The 15,442-nt window shown below is 38.8% G+C and overlaps 1 protein-coding gene across 1 annotated transcript in view; it reads left to right on the forward strand.

Moving 5' to 3' along the window:
* Window positions 1-4,554: 4,554 nt before the first annotated feature.
* The window catches only part of LOC140229032 (centrosomal protein of 290 kDa-like), a 48,754-nt gene continuing 37,866 nt past the window's right edge, over window positions 4,555-15,442 (forward strand). The window contains exons 1-14 of the mRNA XM_072309293.1: window positions 4,555-4,699; window positions 5,552-5,705; window positions 6,419-6,474; window positions 7,107-7,250; window positions 8,008-8,061; window positions 8,655-8,807; window positions 9,206-9,388; window positions 9,870-9,959; window positions 10,919-11,041; window positions 11,582-11,705; window positions 12,932-13,101; window positions 13,671-13,741; window positions 14,631-14,808; window positions 15,256-15,344. Of these exons, the coding sequence (XP_072165394.1) occupies window positions 4,607-4,699; window positions 5,552-5,705; window positions 6,419-6,474; window positions 7,107-7,250; window positions 8,008-8,061; window positions 8,655-8,807; window positions 9,206-9,388; window positions 9,870-9,959; window positions 10,919-11,041; window positions 11,582-11,705; window positions 12,932-13,101; window positions 13,671-13,741; window positions 14,631-14,808; window positions 15,256-15,344 (1,682 nt within the window). The 5' untranslated portion in view covers window positions 4,555-4,606. The remainder of the gene's footprint in view (window positions 4,700-5,551; window positions 5,706-6,418; window positions 6,475-7,106; window positions 7,251-8,007; window positions 8,062-8,654; window positions 8,808-9,205; window positions 9,389-9,869; window positions 9,960-10,918; window positions 11,042-11,581; window positions 11,706-12,931; window positions 13,102-13,670; window positions 13,742-14,630; window positions 14,809-15,255; window positions 15,345-15,442) is intronic.

Genomic DNA, 15,442 nt, shown 5'->3' on the forward strand with positions numbered 1-15,442 from the left:
GTTTTTTTTTTCTTTATACGTAAATAACATCTCTAGTTCATCTGAGTTACTACAATAAATTCTTTTTGCTGATGTCACCAATATATACTCAAACTCAGATTTGCATGCTGTCGTGCGAATTCTCAGCACCGAATTATAATAGCCATGTAAGCTCTTATGTGTGGTTCAAATTCAATATATTTTACACACTCTTAAAAGAAAAAAATAGGTTCAACTTTGCACCTTTACGAGTGCCACTTTGTACCTTTCAGACCTGTAGCGAGCACCTGTAAAGGTGCAAAGTTGCAAATCTTAAGTTTTTTCATGAGTATCATATGTATATATATATATATATATATATATATATATATATATATATATATATTATGAAGAGTTTATTGCAAAATGAGCTAAGCGCCATTTGTAAACATTTCAAAGTCAGTCCATCATCAGATAGAGCAAAATTAAACCTTGCAGTAATACTTCACTTTTAACAAGGAATATTCTAGAAATTCTGATTAAAAATATCCTACATTTTCTTATTATTTTCTTTATTTTAGCAGCTTTAAGCACAAATATCTCAACTTAACAAGAAATGGATTTAGCTCATTTTGCGAAACTCTTCATATGTATGTGTTTCATAGCATTAGATATAGCAACGTTAAAGCCACACAACGACATTATAATAGTGGATGGTTAGTATGGCAAGTTTATTGGAATCCTGCTTAAAGATGAGTCATGCGAAACGGAAAAAATTGGAAAGTTATGAAATTGGGAAGGTTTGCTAATATTTCGCAAAACAGTTCTCGAACAATAATAATTGATATGAATATGCGAATTAGTGGGCTGATAATACCATTACCTCCCAATTTTTCATTGATCGTGTACAAACAAAAAGGGCCAAAACTAAATTCCCTGCTATAATATGAGTGTAAAACATATTTTATTGTTATTTATGGCTGAATGATATCAAGAAAACGATCGAACAGTATGTTATCAGGATTTGAGACTGGGTCATATGGTACATTATTTTGAACTAGAAGAAAAAAAAAGAAATTGAAAGATTTTGTGTACAAACTATACTATACAGGGAGTAGTGAGGTGATGACATCATCAACTCACTCATTTACATATTCACATTGACTGTTAAATAACTGTTTTGTGAAAATAGCAAAACTTCACAATTTCATAACTTTGCTAATTTTTATCCGATCCTCATTATAGATTTCACTGTTGTGCTGACTAAATTTAATTCTTTGTTTTCAGAGTAACTTCAACTGATCCGAAATTTGCTCTTCAAGCAGAAACCTGCAGCAGCGTTCTGAATAATTGCTTTTAACAGCTTATCTCGCATTGCATTCTTATACACCGATTATTATAAGTAATATTCCTTATGATCACATTTTGTTTTGTTTCATGCATAAAATGACATAAAAACCAGTAAGTCAAAGCAAATCATTCCTCTCCCCCCCCCCTTTTTTTTTTTGGGGGGGGGAGTACAAATCAATATCTAGTTCACAGCGTCATATCAGACTATCTACTTGATATGGTAGAAAGTTTTATGCTTCCTAATAATAGTGATCAGTGCAGTACTATAACATGGATCCGTAGCTTCATTTATTATGATGCACAGTAGATTGGAATCCATAATGATGATGCAAATGTTTTCTGGCCTGACTAATCTGCCACTACTCATGTGAGAAGTGAATTCACGAAATGTCATCCTTTTGAATGAATGAATTGATTATTATTTATTTTTTTTTTTATAAGATGAAGAGCGTTTTCTTCACATCGTACTACACCTGATAAAAAGGGCGGCGCTTTACGGCGAACAAGGAAGTTGACTCGTTTTCAGGAAAGGGAGGGGGGGGGGGGGGAGGGAGGATATCTTGCTGCCACATGTCTACCAAAATCGGCTGACAAGCAAATAAAAAGAAAAGAGAGAGAAAAAAAAGGCCTGCCCGGATAAGTATCCTGATACAGGCTGGTGTGGTGGTGGAGCAACCCACGAAGACACGCAGATGCAAGAAGAGAACACCATGTGTAGAATTCTCAAAGGTGGAATAACTTTATTACACCGCTTATTCCGCCGATTTATTACGCCTCTTATGCAAATCAGGCCCTCGTGACGTAAAATGACGCGATTTATTCCCGGGAATCTATTCTCAAAGGTGGAATAACTTATTCCCCGGAATAGCTATTCCCCGGGATAACTATTCCCCGGAATAGTTATTCCAGCCTTGAGAATTCGGGCCAATGAGTCGAGAGATACTGTAGGCATACAGTAGATGAAACCTTTCCTTGCAGCTAGTGTAGCGCCCTCCGCGTTCTACTCCGTCGCGATGGACGCCGCTAGTAAAATGGCTTCTACTGTTGAATTTACTGTTGTGAGCAGCGCGCAGCGAGACCAGATAGAAATCTACCACTGAAATTGAATAGCAGTGGTAAGTCATTTATCGCAGCCTTAGCTTAATATGCCTTGGAATAAACTGTTTTGATGATGTATGGGTGAATGTAAGAATAATACTTAATTGAGAGCTTTTCTATTTCATTACAGGTGTTCAATTTTAAGTTTTGTACCGGTACTATTCTATACGGTACGTTTGTATTGCCCGCGAATTACAACTGGGCCGATCCGCTGTTGACTGTTGTCGGAGAAGTTGTCCGAGGCTGCAGCTTCGTTATACGGTGTGGGACAACTCGGTGCAGCGGTGTCATAGGGGGTCTAATACATTTGTATTCTCAAATAAAGACCAGTGACAATAGATAGGGTATTGAAATTTAGTTGTTGTTTTTGGCTACCTAGATCCCGATCTTGGTGTAGCGTGACTCGAGCAATGTTGCATCTTCAAAGGCCAAATTGTAAAGGCTCGTAAAGCTTAACGTTAGAATTTGTAACATCTGTCTCATAGCATGTGCCATGGCCATAACTGAGTTACTGTCAATATGATCAGTGATAACAGTAACACAACCCTGTCGCTGCACAGAAATCATGCTTCACACGGCGTCTGGTACTGCCGTTTACTTACTTAGTTATACACAATGGTGACCCAGTCACTCGGTCAGTGGCAGTATTCTCCAGACTAATTACTGAGGAGTACCGGTAGGTGGCCTAGACCTACCTTACTGCCACTGGGTCACCATTGTGTAAATTTATGACTAGTAGAGGCCTATGTCCTACTCTTATGAAATATGAATCAAATCTACTCTGCAGTCTGAGTATGACTATGAGCATCAGTCACTGCAAGAAAACTGGCAAATGATGCCGACCCTTTGTGTTGTGGTCACCCAGGTGACTAGCAATACTCGGCAAACGGTATCAACCAGGCGTATTCTTGAATGAAGTCAATGCAAACAAACAGTGAGTTTAAACATTAATAATATTTAGTTTCACCATGGAGCTACGGTAGTCTCTCCATGGTTTCACACAAATAGAAATACGATTACCACTCTGTCTCTGTGATGTGTGAGGATAGGACATTTAGAATTCTACATGTATGGGAGATCTGTCCATCTTAATTCTTAGTAATTCATCTAATTTACAATGTATTTGCACCTGCAATGTCAGACAACTGTTTGATTGGTAACACACGTTGACCTTTTTTTTTTTGATGGTGTGCCGAGTGATGCGCGTAATATATAGATATCGTTATTTTGATAACAATGTGGTTTTTTTTTGTTTTGTTGGTGATTTAACAAATAGCTACATGTAAAAATCACACATCAAGGGTGGTAGGCTGACCAGATGCTGTGCGAAGCAACAGCATCTGACAGTTGAGGCATGCACCTTCAAAGTGGGGAACCACAACACAACTACAAAACTTATGAAAATTTATACGTTTCTTATAAAAAATGTATACGTTACTCACATTAAGTGCATGCTTGTATTACAGAAGGTACATACATTGTAAGTCCATAGAGAGCCCTCGCGATAAGTCCATGGAACAAAAAAATGACACTTTCTGGCGCAATCCCTGACCATTGGGGTTCATCGTTACAGAATTCAAAATGGCGCGTTGAGCACTCAGCAAATTATGCATGCACGTGCGTGGCTAGAAGTGCAGTGATCTATTGCGTGCGTGCGCTCTTTGGTAGCAGCATGCACGGTCGACAGCGTGACCTTTAAAAGTGCATTCAGATCACGTGAACTGCCGATTATCAGATATACTGTTCGCACATACTGCATAAATCTTCATTTTCGGTAAGTTGTGAAATGTGTATGTCAATATCGATATGTAGTGTCATTAATGAAGATTACATTTAATGAGTTTGAGGTGACAAAAAATTATGTTAAGTATCAAAACTCAAAAGCGATCGCAATGTGATCACTGAGCTCTCTTTGTGTTCTGGGTCATGACGGTACAGCCCTGTCGCTATTTATACAGCGACTGGGCTGTGTATAGTTACAAGGGTGGCACACAAGTCACCTGTCTCAATGGTACAAAAGGTGAGATTCTGGATGATTAACATAAGGGTTTGTATTAATTCACATTATATTAGACTCTTATTAAACTGAGTAGTCACATATTGTAATCATTACGTTGAATGTTTCTTCACGTTTTGCAGAGCAGAAGCTCCAGTCTGTCTCATTCATCTGTGAACCAAGTGCCAAGTGTAATCTGTGACCATGGCTCCCATCGACTGGGATTCGTTCATGGACATAGAGAGCACAAACCTGTCCGATGACCAGGCAGATGAACTCTATAATGTACTGGCAGAGGTAACTTTAATTTGTTTCATTTCCTTTTATCTCATTTCAGTTTTAAATTCTCTTTTCACTTTCTATTATATTCCTTTCTATGCAGTATTTGGAACTAGTAGAAGCCAGAAAGTCTTGTGCAAAAGCTGTTAAAAGTTGTATTTTGTTAAATGTTTAAAGAATTGATAGAACTGTATGGTACGAATTGTATTTTTTGGAGTTGTAGTTATTCATATGTATCAAGATTTGATTTTTGTATACAAACAAAACTATTTTTATCTTTATTGAAATGATTAGAAAAATGAAAAATGAAATTGATTGAGCAGATGATGTATAGGTCTTAAAACGTGTGATATCGTGCCACAATTTATTGCAACTTTTTGTCATATTTTGACGAAAGATGTGCTGATCTAAGTTCACAGTACAGTAAACCTAGATGTTGTCTTCAAAATGAAGAGTCCAAATAAGATTTACTTACAAACTTAAAATCTCTGTCTAAAAAGAGTCTCAATATACATGTACATTAGTCAGAGTACGACCAGAAGAGATGGTAACTTCCCTGAATACATCAAATGATTTGTAATGACAGCATTGAAATTAGTGCCATGAATTAGTAAACACTGGCCCTTTTGAAGTGGTTACAATATGAGGGTGGGTGGGGATTAAAGTTTTAGGAGTTGCCTACTCCTAATTCTTATATTTCTCTGTTGTATTCCTTGTTGTGGGGTCACAGATAATGTTATACAAGTGCATATGAGTAAAGCCCTACCATTCGAGAGCCATATCTATGTATGAAGATGAAAGTGATTACTTTGCTAGCTACATTGTATAAAGTCAGTGATATAGAGTGTTTGATTGGCCGAAATCATCCAGATTGACAAGCCAGAAGCAGAAAATACTGACCAATGGCAGCAGCTGTTTGATGTGACCAGGGCCATCATGCTGATCAAGGATGCTCAGGCCAAAGTGGCTATGGAAGAGCTGGAGGAATTTGCCAAGGAGCAAGGAAAAGAGGGAGTCATAAACGGTCAGTTTTGGTCAGACTTTATCATACAGCCTTGTAGATCTGCATTCACCAGCCGCGGTCACTCAAAGGTCTTACAAGTGATCCTTTGTGTTTCGTTGATTCTGGTAGCAAGATCTGCAGGGTCTCATTTCATAAGAAAATGTTATGATAGAAATTCTTGCTAGAATGGCAACTTCTTGTACTGTAGCAAGAGCCAATCAGGAAGCAAGATTCTTGTCATTACCATGACACTTACCATTGCAGCAAGAGTTGCTATTATAGCAACTCCTCATGATATTTAGCTCAGTGATCTAAAGCAGAATGTTTGTTCTGGTATCTTGGTTATTAGTTATCATTATTTTTGTTGCAGGGTTTGTTTTCTTCTAATTTTTGGGCTTTTCCTTCTTTTCTTTGCTTGTATTGATATAGATTGAATTTGATGTGAATTGAGCATCTTCTCTATTTACCCATCACTCTTCCATGATTGAGACATCACAAGTAACAGAAATAATAAAGTCAACACTCACAAGACTCTTTTCTATTAACTTTTGAAGGCATATGTACTTTGTATTCATCGATTCAGATCGCCACCATTGTGTGACAAGACACCTTAAGCTACCATGCTCACTTATTCATTTATTGTACATAAATTTTTTCTAACCTGTGCATGGTTGTTCATGTGAGGGCTCCTACTAATGTGTTATGTATCCACCATTCTCTCTTTCCAAATACAGAGCAAGGTTTGCTTGATCAAATCAAAGAACTTGAGGAGGAAAACAAAAGACTGCAGGTAAGCTTTTCAAAGGTTATATAAGTAAATAGAAAAAAAAATAAAATGATGATACATTAGCCCTATATACTTGTGTGCTCAGTGAGCCAAATGCAATGTGGTTCATGTGTTAATGATATACCAGACACAAGAGGACCACCTCAGAAAGGGGGGAGATATAATTTTGGCCACATTGTCTTTGCTGTATTTTGTTCTTGACTTATCAATCTTCTGATGCTACAAAATGATGAAATAACTCTGTCTGAATACTTTCGATGTCCAGGGGTATGAGGGTCTGTATATAGCAACTCCATTCAAATCATGACAAAAGAAAAAAAAAAAGGAGACATGTAAGCACGATATTTATTCTGTAGGTACTTTGATACTCAATTATTTACAGTAATGTGTATTTACTGAGGGTAATATTTCTTCAATGCCTTTCATGATACTCCAACTTTGTTACTCATATACCTGGGTCAAAAGGGACATAGTAGAAAAAAGATCTTGTCCAGGGATGCCTGCACTGAGGAGGATTCGAACCCAAGACATCCCGTCAAAGGAGCTCATAGCCTTGTCTGAATAGCAGAGGGTTGCCATATGAGACTTGTGCTATTCATTTCCCTCTCTTTACATGCCTTGGTATCTCTATGCAGCGTATGGGTGGAACAGGGGGCACCAGGGACATGCGCTCACTGCAGAACGAGATTCACGAGCTGAGCCGGCAGTCGGACCTCCTGCAGCGTGAGCTCAAGGACAAGGAGAGAGAGCTGTACAAGGAGCGCAGTGAATCAGAAAGGGTGAGTGCAGTGATGTTGATGTTTGTTTGTTTGTTTATTGGGGGGGGGGGGGGGAGTCCTGTATCTTGTTTGTTTTATTGGGGGGGGGGGGGAGTCCTGTATCTGAGAGCAAACTTGCCATCAATAAATCATAGTAATAATTGTGGCTGCCACCGAAACAACTTGAAAATTTGTAGCTGACTTCCTGCTTATATGCTGCTGGTATGGGTGATGTGATTACTACTGTTACATTGTATGTTGCAGGTTAAAGTGCTTGTAGCAGTATATATTTTGTCATTTTGTTTTTATCCATATGAATGTAATGGCTCTCAGATAGAATATTCTCTTAAACAGTGCGGCTTTAACTATGTGATGAACTGATGAATTTCTCAAAAGATATTGTCAGAATGGCAATTTTAGTGGGAAGTAGAAAGGGCATGTAAGATATGTGATGCACTTTCTCACCTTGTCTCCTGAGTGTGCAAATGAAAGACTTTAGCACTGCCTCCTTGTTTTGAACATTATCATAAATTATTCACAGGCAGCATTCTTTCATATTTTTATCTCTCATATATTGTTTTATAAATAGTGCAATCATTGCTTTTTATATTTGAAAAACATTTGATAGATGTATGCATTGTTGTTGTCATATCTTGTGCTCTGTGCCTGATTCCAGTGTATCTATTTTTTCCCCTGCCATTTAGGTTTGACTGATGAGTCAGTGCATGTTGAGGGCAAGCTTTGATTTCCCTTGATTTTCATATTTCCATCATTTCAGGTCCACAGCAGAGTTGAAGAGGCTGAAAAGGAGATCAGAGATTTGAAGAGAGACGTAAGCATGTCCACCAGCTCCTGGTTATAGGAACTTTCTAACTACACTGTCATTTTAGATTTCAAGTTTGACTTGACAGTTTACAAATGTCAAGAGGCTTTGCTTACATATTGACAAGTGTTCAGCTGCTTCCTGCAAATCACAGTTAAAAAGTAGAAATTGCAAACACTTCATCATCGTAATCATTATTCTATAGTAAGTATGCATTTGTTTTATAATCATTCACGCCAGTAATTTTTTTTTTCTACTGACATTACAAAATTGAAGACAGTTTCAAACAAAAAAATTCCATTATAGTATTTTTTTTAACGTTCTTGCGAAGTCTGCATCATAACAGATATTCAAGAATTATTAAATTTTTTTTAAAGATGTTACAGCCTTTGACCCGAATTTGCCAGTCATTTTGAAAATGCATTACCTGCAACAGAACTATACTGAGGTGTTTAGAACCACTGTTTGACTACTGAGTAGTTGTATGTGTTTTTGAAGTTATTCAAATTTTGTGTAAGATTTATCTTGCTGTGAATTGTTCTGACAATGCCCTTTCTCACTTTTTGTTTCACAATGAATGCTTCTGATTGTTTGAATTTTAGAATGACGCTCTGCGTCAAGACTTGCGTGACTACCAGCGCCAGATGGAATCGCAGCGGGAAAGCCTGCGCCAGAGGCGGGGCGACGACGTGGAGTACCAGGACAAACTGCGGCAGAAGAATCGTGAGATCAACATGGCACTGGATGAAAACAAGGTATAGGCATGATGTCTGAATGCCTTCAGGTTCAAACATTTAGTCTCACTGTACTCCACTGAATGAATGCAAAAATCTCTGCTTGCTGTTTTAGTGGTTATAGCAGGTCTCACTCCCGAATACCATATAGAAAATGGTCATGTTTCAAATGACCTATTATCTGTTGATGTTTTCATTTTTATGACCTGTAGTGAATGTTCCTGTATTGGTGATTTGTTCTCTATCAAAAATGAATGGTGTTTACTTAATGTACATCAATCAACTCTAAATTAATCATTAATGAAAAGTTTGTTTTTATTTTTTTTAAAGCTAATCAAAAGATGAGTATAATTGTAAAAAAAAAAAAGAAAACAAAACAACAGCCACAGTTCATCACCACAATCTTTTGATGCATCCAGCAACTGATTGAGGCCAATGAGCACCTCCAGAAGCAGATGACGGACATGACCAAGCAGTTGACGACAGCGACGAGGGAGATGGATCGGATTGCGGAGGACTACGCCCGCATCAAGAAGCTTTCAGGCCAGTATGACTCCAGGGCCCAGCGTCTGAAGCAGGAGAATGAGGTCCTGAAGGAGCAGGTATGAGCAAATTAATGTGGTTGTGACTAAGTGACCAAGTCAACTCCCCATCAATAGTGAATGTTTTAGTTGCCCTTCTTCCGTGTAACCAGTTTTACCATAATAGATGTATATTCAAGCCTGCAGCTCAGTGGATTAGCATGGGGTGTGAGTTCAAGTGTATGAATGCTGGTAATCAGTTAAAATGCAATATATTTGTAGTTCTGCATATTAGAGGTTTGCCCAACCTAGTAACTAGCAAAAGAAAAAAAATATGGAGCAGTGAATCCTTTAAAAAAAAAAGAAGATACTTAATTAAAGATGCAAGAAAGAAAGAATCATTCTTTTGCATGGCTGAAGTGAAAATTCACAATGAGCATTCTTATAAAGTTTCTCCTCCTGTTAATTTTGATGAATCCAGCTGATTGTCGTTAAATGAGCGGTATGCTATGTTCTCCCCGTGTGTGATGTGGCATGATTTTGCTCTGACTCCCACCTGCAGATCAAAGAGCTGTCGGACAGAATCCAAGCTCAGATTGGTGGAGATGACGAGGTCATGACAGAGCTCGACAAGAAGGTCGAGGAGTGGAAGGTAAGTTGACAAACAACACCCCTTAATTTAGCTCTCCTCCCTTTTCTCTTTCCATTAAAATTGGGATGCACCATGAAACTTTCTCAAATACAAGCCAACAGCCTTTTTCACGACATGAAACTTTCACAAATTGATGACTTATATTCACTGCATAGAGTAGACAGAAAGTTTTGCATGCATTTTACTTTTGTGTGCATTTTACTTTTGTGAATCTTGGGTCCTTGCGAAATTTACGAAAGTTTCATGCATACGAAAAGTTCTGGTTTTATACTCCGAATGTCATTGTACACTGTGCTGTTCCTCTTTCTATGTAAGCTGTGTGTACGCTTGGAAAACAGAGATTAATGCATCCTATATCACATGCCATCTTTTCGTATTCAGCTAGATTACATTTAGTCAGCATACTAAGTTGTAGTCTTATATTCAATCTTAGTGAATTTGGCCTATTGCCTACACTGTAAGCTATCTGAATTTCCCAGGATTTGCTGCAATGAAGCAACAAGTGCTCCTGTAAACATTTTACCTCGGTGGTTCTGCCTTGCTTTAGAGTTGAAGTACTCTTGAGACACCCATGTGCTTATTCATATTTTGATGGTCTTTCATGAATCAAGTGCCAAACTGTTGTTTAAAAAGATGGTAATTTTTTTAAATAATTTCCTTGACTCCTTGTAACATCATATGCTTAGTTCATCATATTCTGTGCAAGTGTCGTGTGTGAAGGAAAATAATTGACAGTTTGTGTTAAATGAGCTAGGAGGGGCATAAGGAGAGATAGTACACATTATCACACTCAGTTCATATGTTACGTGTTAGGAAGACTAACCCTTTTCTCTGCATTCTGTACATAGGAGTACCAAAAGCAGTGCTGTATAACTGCTTTTTCATGCAGAATACCATCTTAGCATCATCTAGCCGTCAGTAAATGAATGTTTGCAATTGTTTGTTTTTTTCCCCCCAAGGCTGCACTAGAGGGCAAAGACATGGAAATAGACCGCCTCAACATGATCATCCAGCAGCAAAAGGACCAGATAACAGCCAGTGAGATCGACACAGACAAGACCTCAGTCATTGCACTGTCAAAGGTAATTTAGGGGAGCATCCCTTGCAGATGGGGATATAAAGATCTATTCAAAGGCATGCAGTAACTGACTGATAACAAAACCTCAGATCATATAACCTTATATACAGCAGGATTTATCTTGCATAATTTTTGTTAGGTGCATTAGAAGCTCAGCCATTTTTAAGTTCTCATTAGGCTGTGCGTCTTCTTCTTTTTTCCCCGAAGTTACCAAAACATTTGCGATTTCATCACTACAGAGTCTTTATCTGGTGATTTGGTATTTGATATTTTACTTATATGACATGGCTTTACATCAAGAAAGATGTACAAGTCACTTTTTAAAGTTGAATCGCGAAGCCTCAAAGATGGATATTAACGTCATTGAATGCTTAGTTTTCAAATGTACTGAGTTCCTTCAAGACTTTGTCTGTGGATCATGATTACACGTTTGTGATGACTTTATCATGTGTGAAATTTGTGGTCAATCTTGTCCCTTTTGTCAAGCAGTGGAAAAACAAATTGAGATGTCTTGTGGCATCTGTCACGATTTTTCCCCTTGCAGGCTCTTCAGGAGAAGGACACTCAGCTTGCTGCCCTGCGACAACAGCTGGAGGAATCTGCGAGGGAGATGGACGAGCGAGCGGAGGAGTTGGAGATGTTGAAGAACGACGCCACAAAGGGTGACGGTATGGTGCAGTATGAGACACTCATGGTGATGATGATGATGATAATGAAAAGTGATAGTGATGACAATTCTGGTGATGGTAATGATGCCAGTGATAATGGTAATAGTTGTAATAGTGATGATGATTATGGTGGTGATTATGATGATGATGGTTGTGATGGTGATGATTAAGGTGAAGATGATGGTAGTGGTTGGTGATGATGAAGATGGCAGTGGTGATAGTGATGATTTAGATTTGGATTTAGTGTTGGATTTGTTTACCATGGCCATGAAGGAAACATTTCAATGCTTCTTAGTAAGCAACCATGGATCTGACAGCTTTAGCTCGCCTCCGAAGAACTAAGCAATGACGATTAAGTATCTCTCCTGAGTTCACTACTGCTAATGCCTGTAAACTTGAACCAGAGACCTCAGAATTTAGTTACTGTAGTCTTTTCCACTAAGCCACAGCAGCTCGTGGTGATGATGATAGCTAGGATGATGTTGATGATAGTGGCAATTATGATAGTTGCATTTCTGTTATTTTTTGCAGATGCAACCTGGGCCCTGTTTTATAAAAGTCAAGATCAGACATTAAGGGTGCATAGTCCCGGTAGTGTAGAGGGCGCTGTTGATGATACTGCCGATCACCGTTAGCGTTGATACGAAGATTACCAAAGTTTAGCTGTCATCAAGAGTAAAGTGCGTAGGGCCTAGGTGTTGCTAAGTAACGTTGCCTTTGTTGTCTTCTCTGCGCATCGCGCAGTCTGTAGTAATGCCAGGGTGCGTGCATATGTGCTTGTTATTATGACATCACAAAAGAAGTTTGCTAAAGCTGTCATCCCCCTCAGCCGAATCATGAGCCGAACTGTGATCCGACCACTGACTACAGTGAATCAGACTTCTTCGGACTCGGGGAAAGTGGGCCAAAGCGTAAGCGCTAAAGAGGAGTCAATAGCGTAGGTCTCTATAGGAAACTTGCGCCATGCGCCCGCATATGCATTTGACTAAAACACTGGGACCATGCACCTTTAAGTCAGAAATCAAACATCAAGTCTCTGAATACTCAATTCTGATTGGCTGACACCTTACTTATGTTTGATTTTCTGACTTATGTTTGATTGCTTCTTTTTGTTCAACAGGGCCCTGTAATCATTTGGACGTACAGCTGTAGGGTGAGGAAAAAGAATTATTTCTCTAATGCCAAACCAACTGTGGAAATTCTGTTGTCCTTGTTTTCCCGTGCAGCCCCGGTGGTGCGGCTGCAGAACATGATCACGAAACTGCGGGAGACGCTCAAGGAGCAGGAGAAGGAGATGAAAGCGGCAGAGGAGAGGGCGCAGCAGGCCGAGGCCGACGCGAGGCAGAAGGACAAGGAACTGAGTGAGGCTATCAACAGGATGAAGGACTATGAGGATGTGAGTTGTTTGGAAGATTCAGTGCCATGACTTTGCTTGATGTTCAGATACGGTGTTGGTACTAAAGGAAATGTAGTGTGAGGTGGGTAGACAATTCAAATGAATGCATATTTTTGATTGATGAAAGGACGTAAAGGGAGATAGGTGGGTGGATGTGAGAGAGAGAAAGATTTAGGATATATTGTTTTGTCTTTAAATCAATGCCCATCAACAGAAAAAGGGACTGTCAAGATGCAAGATTTGCATATGTTACCAGGTTTGTAAAGAGAAGAAGAAAATGAAACTTGAGAATTAAATGCTGTTGGGAGTGTATTGAAGGTCACATAATAAGTTTAGTGTAACCAAGTAAAATGTTATTTGAGTGAGAAAAAAAACACAACCAAATCACATCTGCCATTTGTCCTTTCAGATGTATCGTTGATATATTTTAACAGTCAAGGTTTAAGAGCTTGACTTTGAATATTGCTTTGTTTATTTGAAATATCTGTGATTCTTATACCTGTAGTTGATAGCATGTTGTTTTCATGTCAAGCATAGTTATTTGTTTCATGCATATTCATTGCTACCAGGGGGAGTACGGCTTGGCTGAAGCAGTGCAAGAAATCAAGCTTGGGAAGAAGCAGATCGGCCTGAGAGAGAGGTAGGAATCCAGAATCATTTCAAATGTGTGGATCTTGAAGGTGTTCAAAAAGTAGGAAGCTGTTTTGACCATTGTGCAGGAAAGGCATTGGTAGATTTGTTTGTTTGTGTTCGTTTTTTGTTTCTTGCAAGGATATGCAACAAGAAATTGTTCTTTTTCCATAACCAGCAGGTCACCAACTAACATAAAATCTTTATTTGGATATACACAATGCAAACATGAACAAAGTAATGTGTTTCTGTTTTTGCTTCTCACATTTGATGTATGTCATTAATTCTTGTGTGTGTGTGTTCCAGTGTTAGTCTGTTCTTGCTCTTTTTTCTCCCATTCCCTTAAATCCTATCAATGATGAAAACAGTATGTGTCATCATGAGCAAATGTCGCAAGGAAATAGTGAAGAAAAAGGAAAAAAAAAAGTGAGCATGGGAGTATGTTGGAATGGGAACAGGTTAGGAGGACAAGGAATAAGAAATTAGGAGACACATCCTTACAATAAACACTGCTGTCTTGCGAGTGTAGATGTTTAGATGTGAAAATCAGTGTTGATTTTTTTTTTCTTTTTTTTGGTGCCTGTATCCTTTCATCAGCAAGAAATGATCCCAAATTTTAGGGGGAAATTAAGATATGAATCACTAATAATTTGATTTCAGTGGGAATGGCTATTTCAATATGAAGATCATAAACGTGCTCTTAACCCGTTGAGGACGAGTCCCGAGTATACTTGGGCAAGAAGTGTCTAGGAAAATGCATGTTGTAGCGAAATCAGCCCGTCCTCAACGGGTTAAGATATTGCAATTATCACAGGAAGGAGAGGACATTTTTAAAATGCGCCATTATGATGAGAATTATAATGATTCTCTTCTCTGCCTTGTACCCATTTGCCATTCAGGAACATTGAGCAGTTGACTCAGAACGTCAACAAGCTTGAGATCCAGCTGAACGAACTGCTGGAGGAGAATGAAGAGTTGAGGAGTCGCCTGGGCTTTGAGCCAAAGCGCCCCATCGACATGGAGCAGGCGCGGCTGCAGAGGGGCACCCAACAGCAGCAGGACAGGGCCCTCAACCAGGTGGGTCAGGGATGGGGTTTGGGTGTGGGGAGGGGGGTGGCTGAGGTACCAGGTGAATTAGGGAGGGGGGCTTTGAAAGGATGGTATGAAAATGTGATGTTTGTCTTTGTTACAAATAAGATGAGATGATGCCGGCTCACTTGCAAATCTCTGGTTGAGCACTCAGATCTGTACAAAATATACTTTTTAAAAACATATTTTAAAAGACAAATGTACTTCAACAGTATAGAATCTTTATGGAGTTTGCTAAGTCATTGAAAACAAAATGATGAATGGATTTTTATTAAATGAGTCTAACTCTAGTAAAAATGAAGATAGGATTTGCACCCCACTATGATTAGATGTATGAGGAAAATTGTATAAGTTTTTTTGAAGAGTATTCTCATATCCTGTCCCATATTGCTAACTTTACTAATTTTGACTGATTGAACTGATTTTGCCCTTTAGGTGTTGACAAAGGAGGTGGAAAGGCTGGAAGAGGAAAGAATTGCTCTCAAAAGGCAGATTCGTGCCCTGGCCACTCAACGTGCTCAAAGGTAAGGAAACGGCAGTCAGACTAATGAGTTGCAAACTTTTAACAATTTAGCAAATTAACAACAGTTATCTTCCTTCCAGATATTTGACATATGACACA

The sequence above is a fragment of the Diadema setosum genome, chromosome 5 (genome assembly GCF_964275005.1).
Source record: "Diadema setosum chromosome 5, eeDiaSeto1, whole genome shotgun sequence".
Classification (NCBI taxonomy): domain Eukaryota; kingdom Metazoa; phylum Echinodermata; class Echinoidea; order Diadematoida; family Diadematidae; genus Diadema; species Diadema setosum.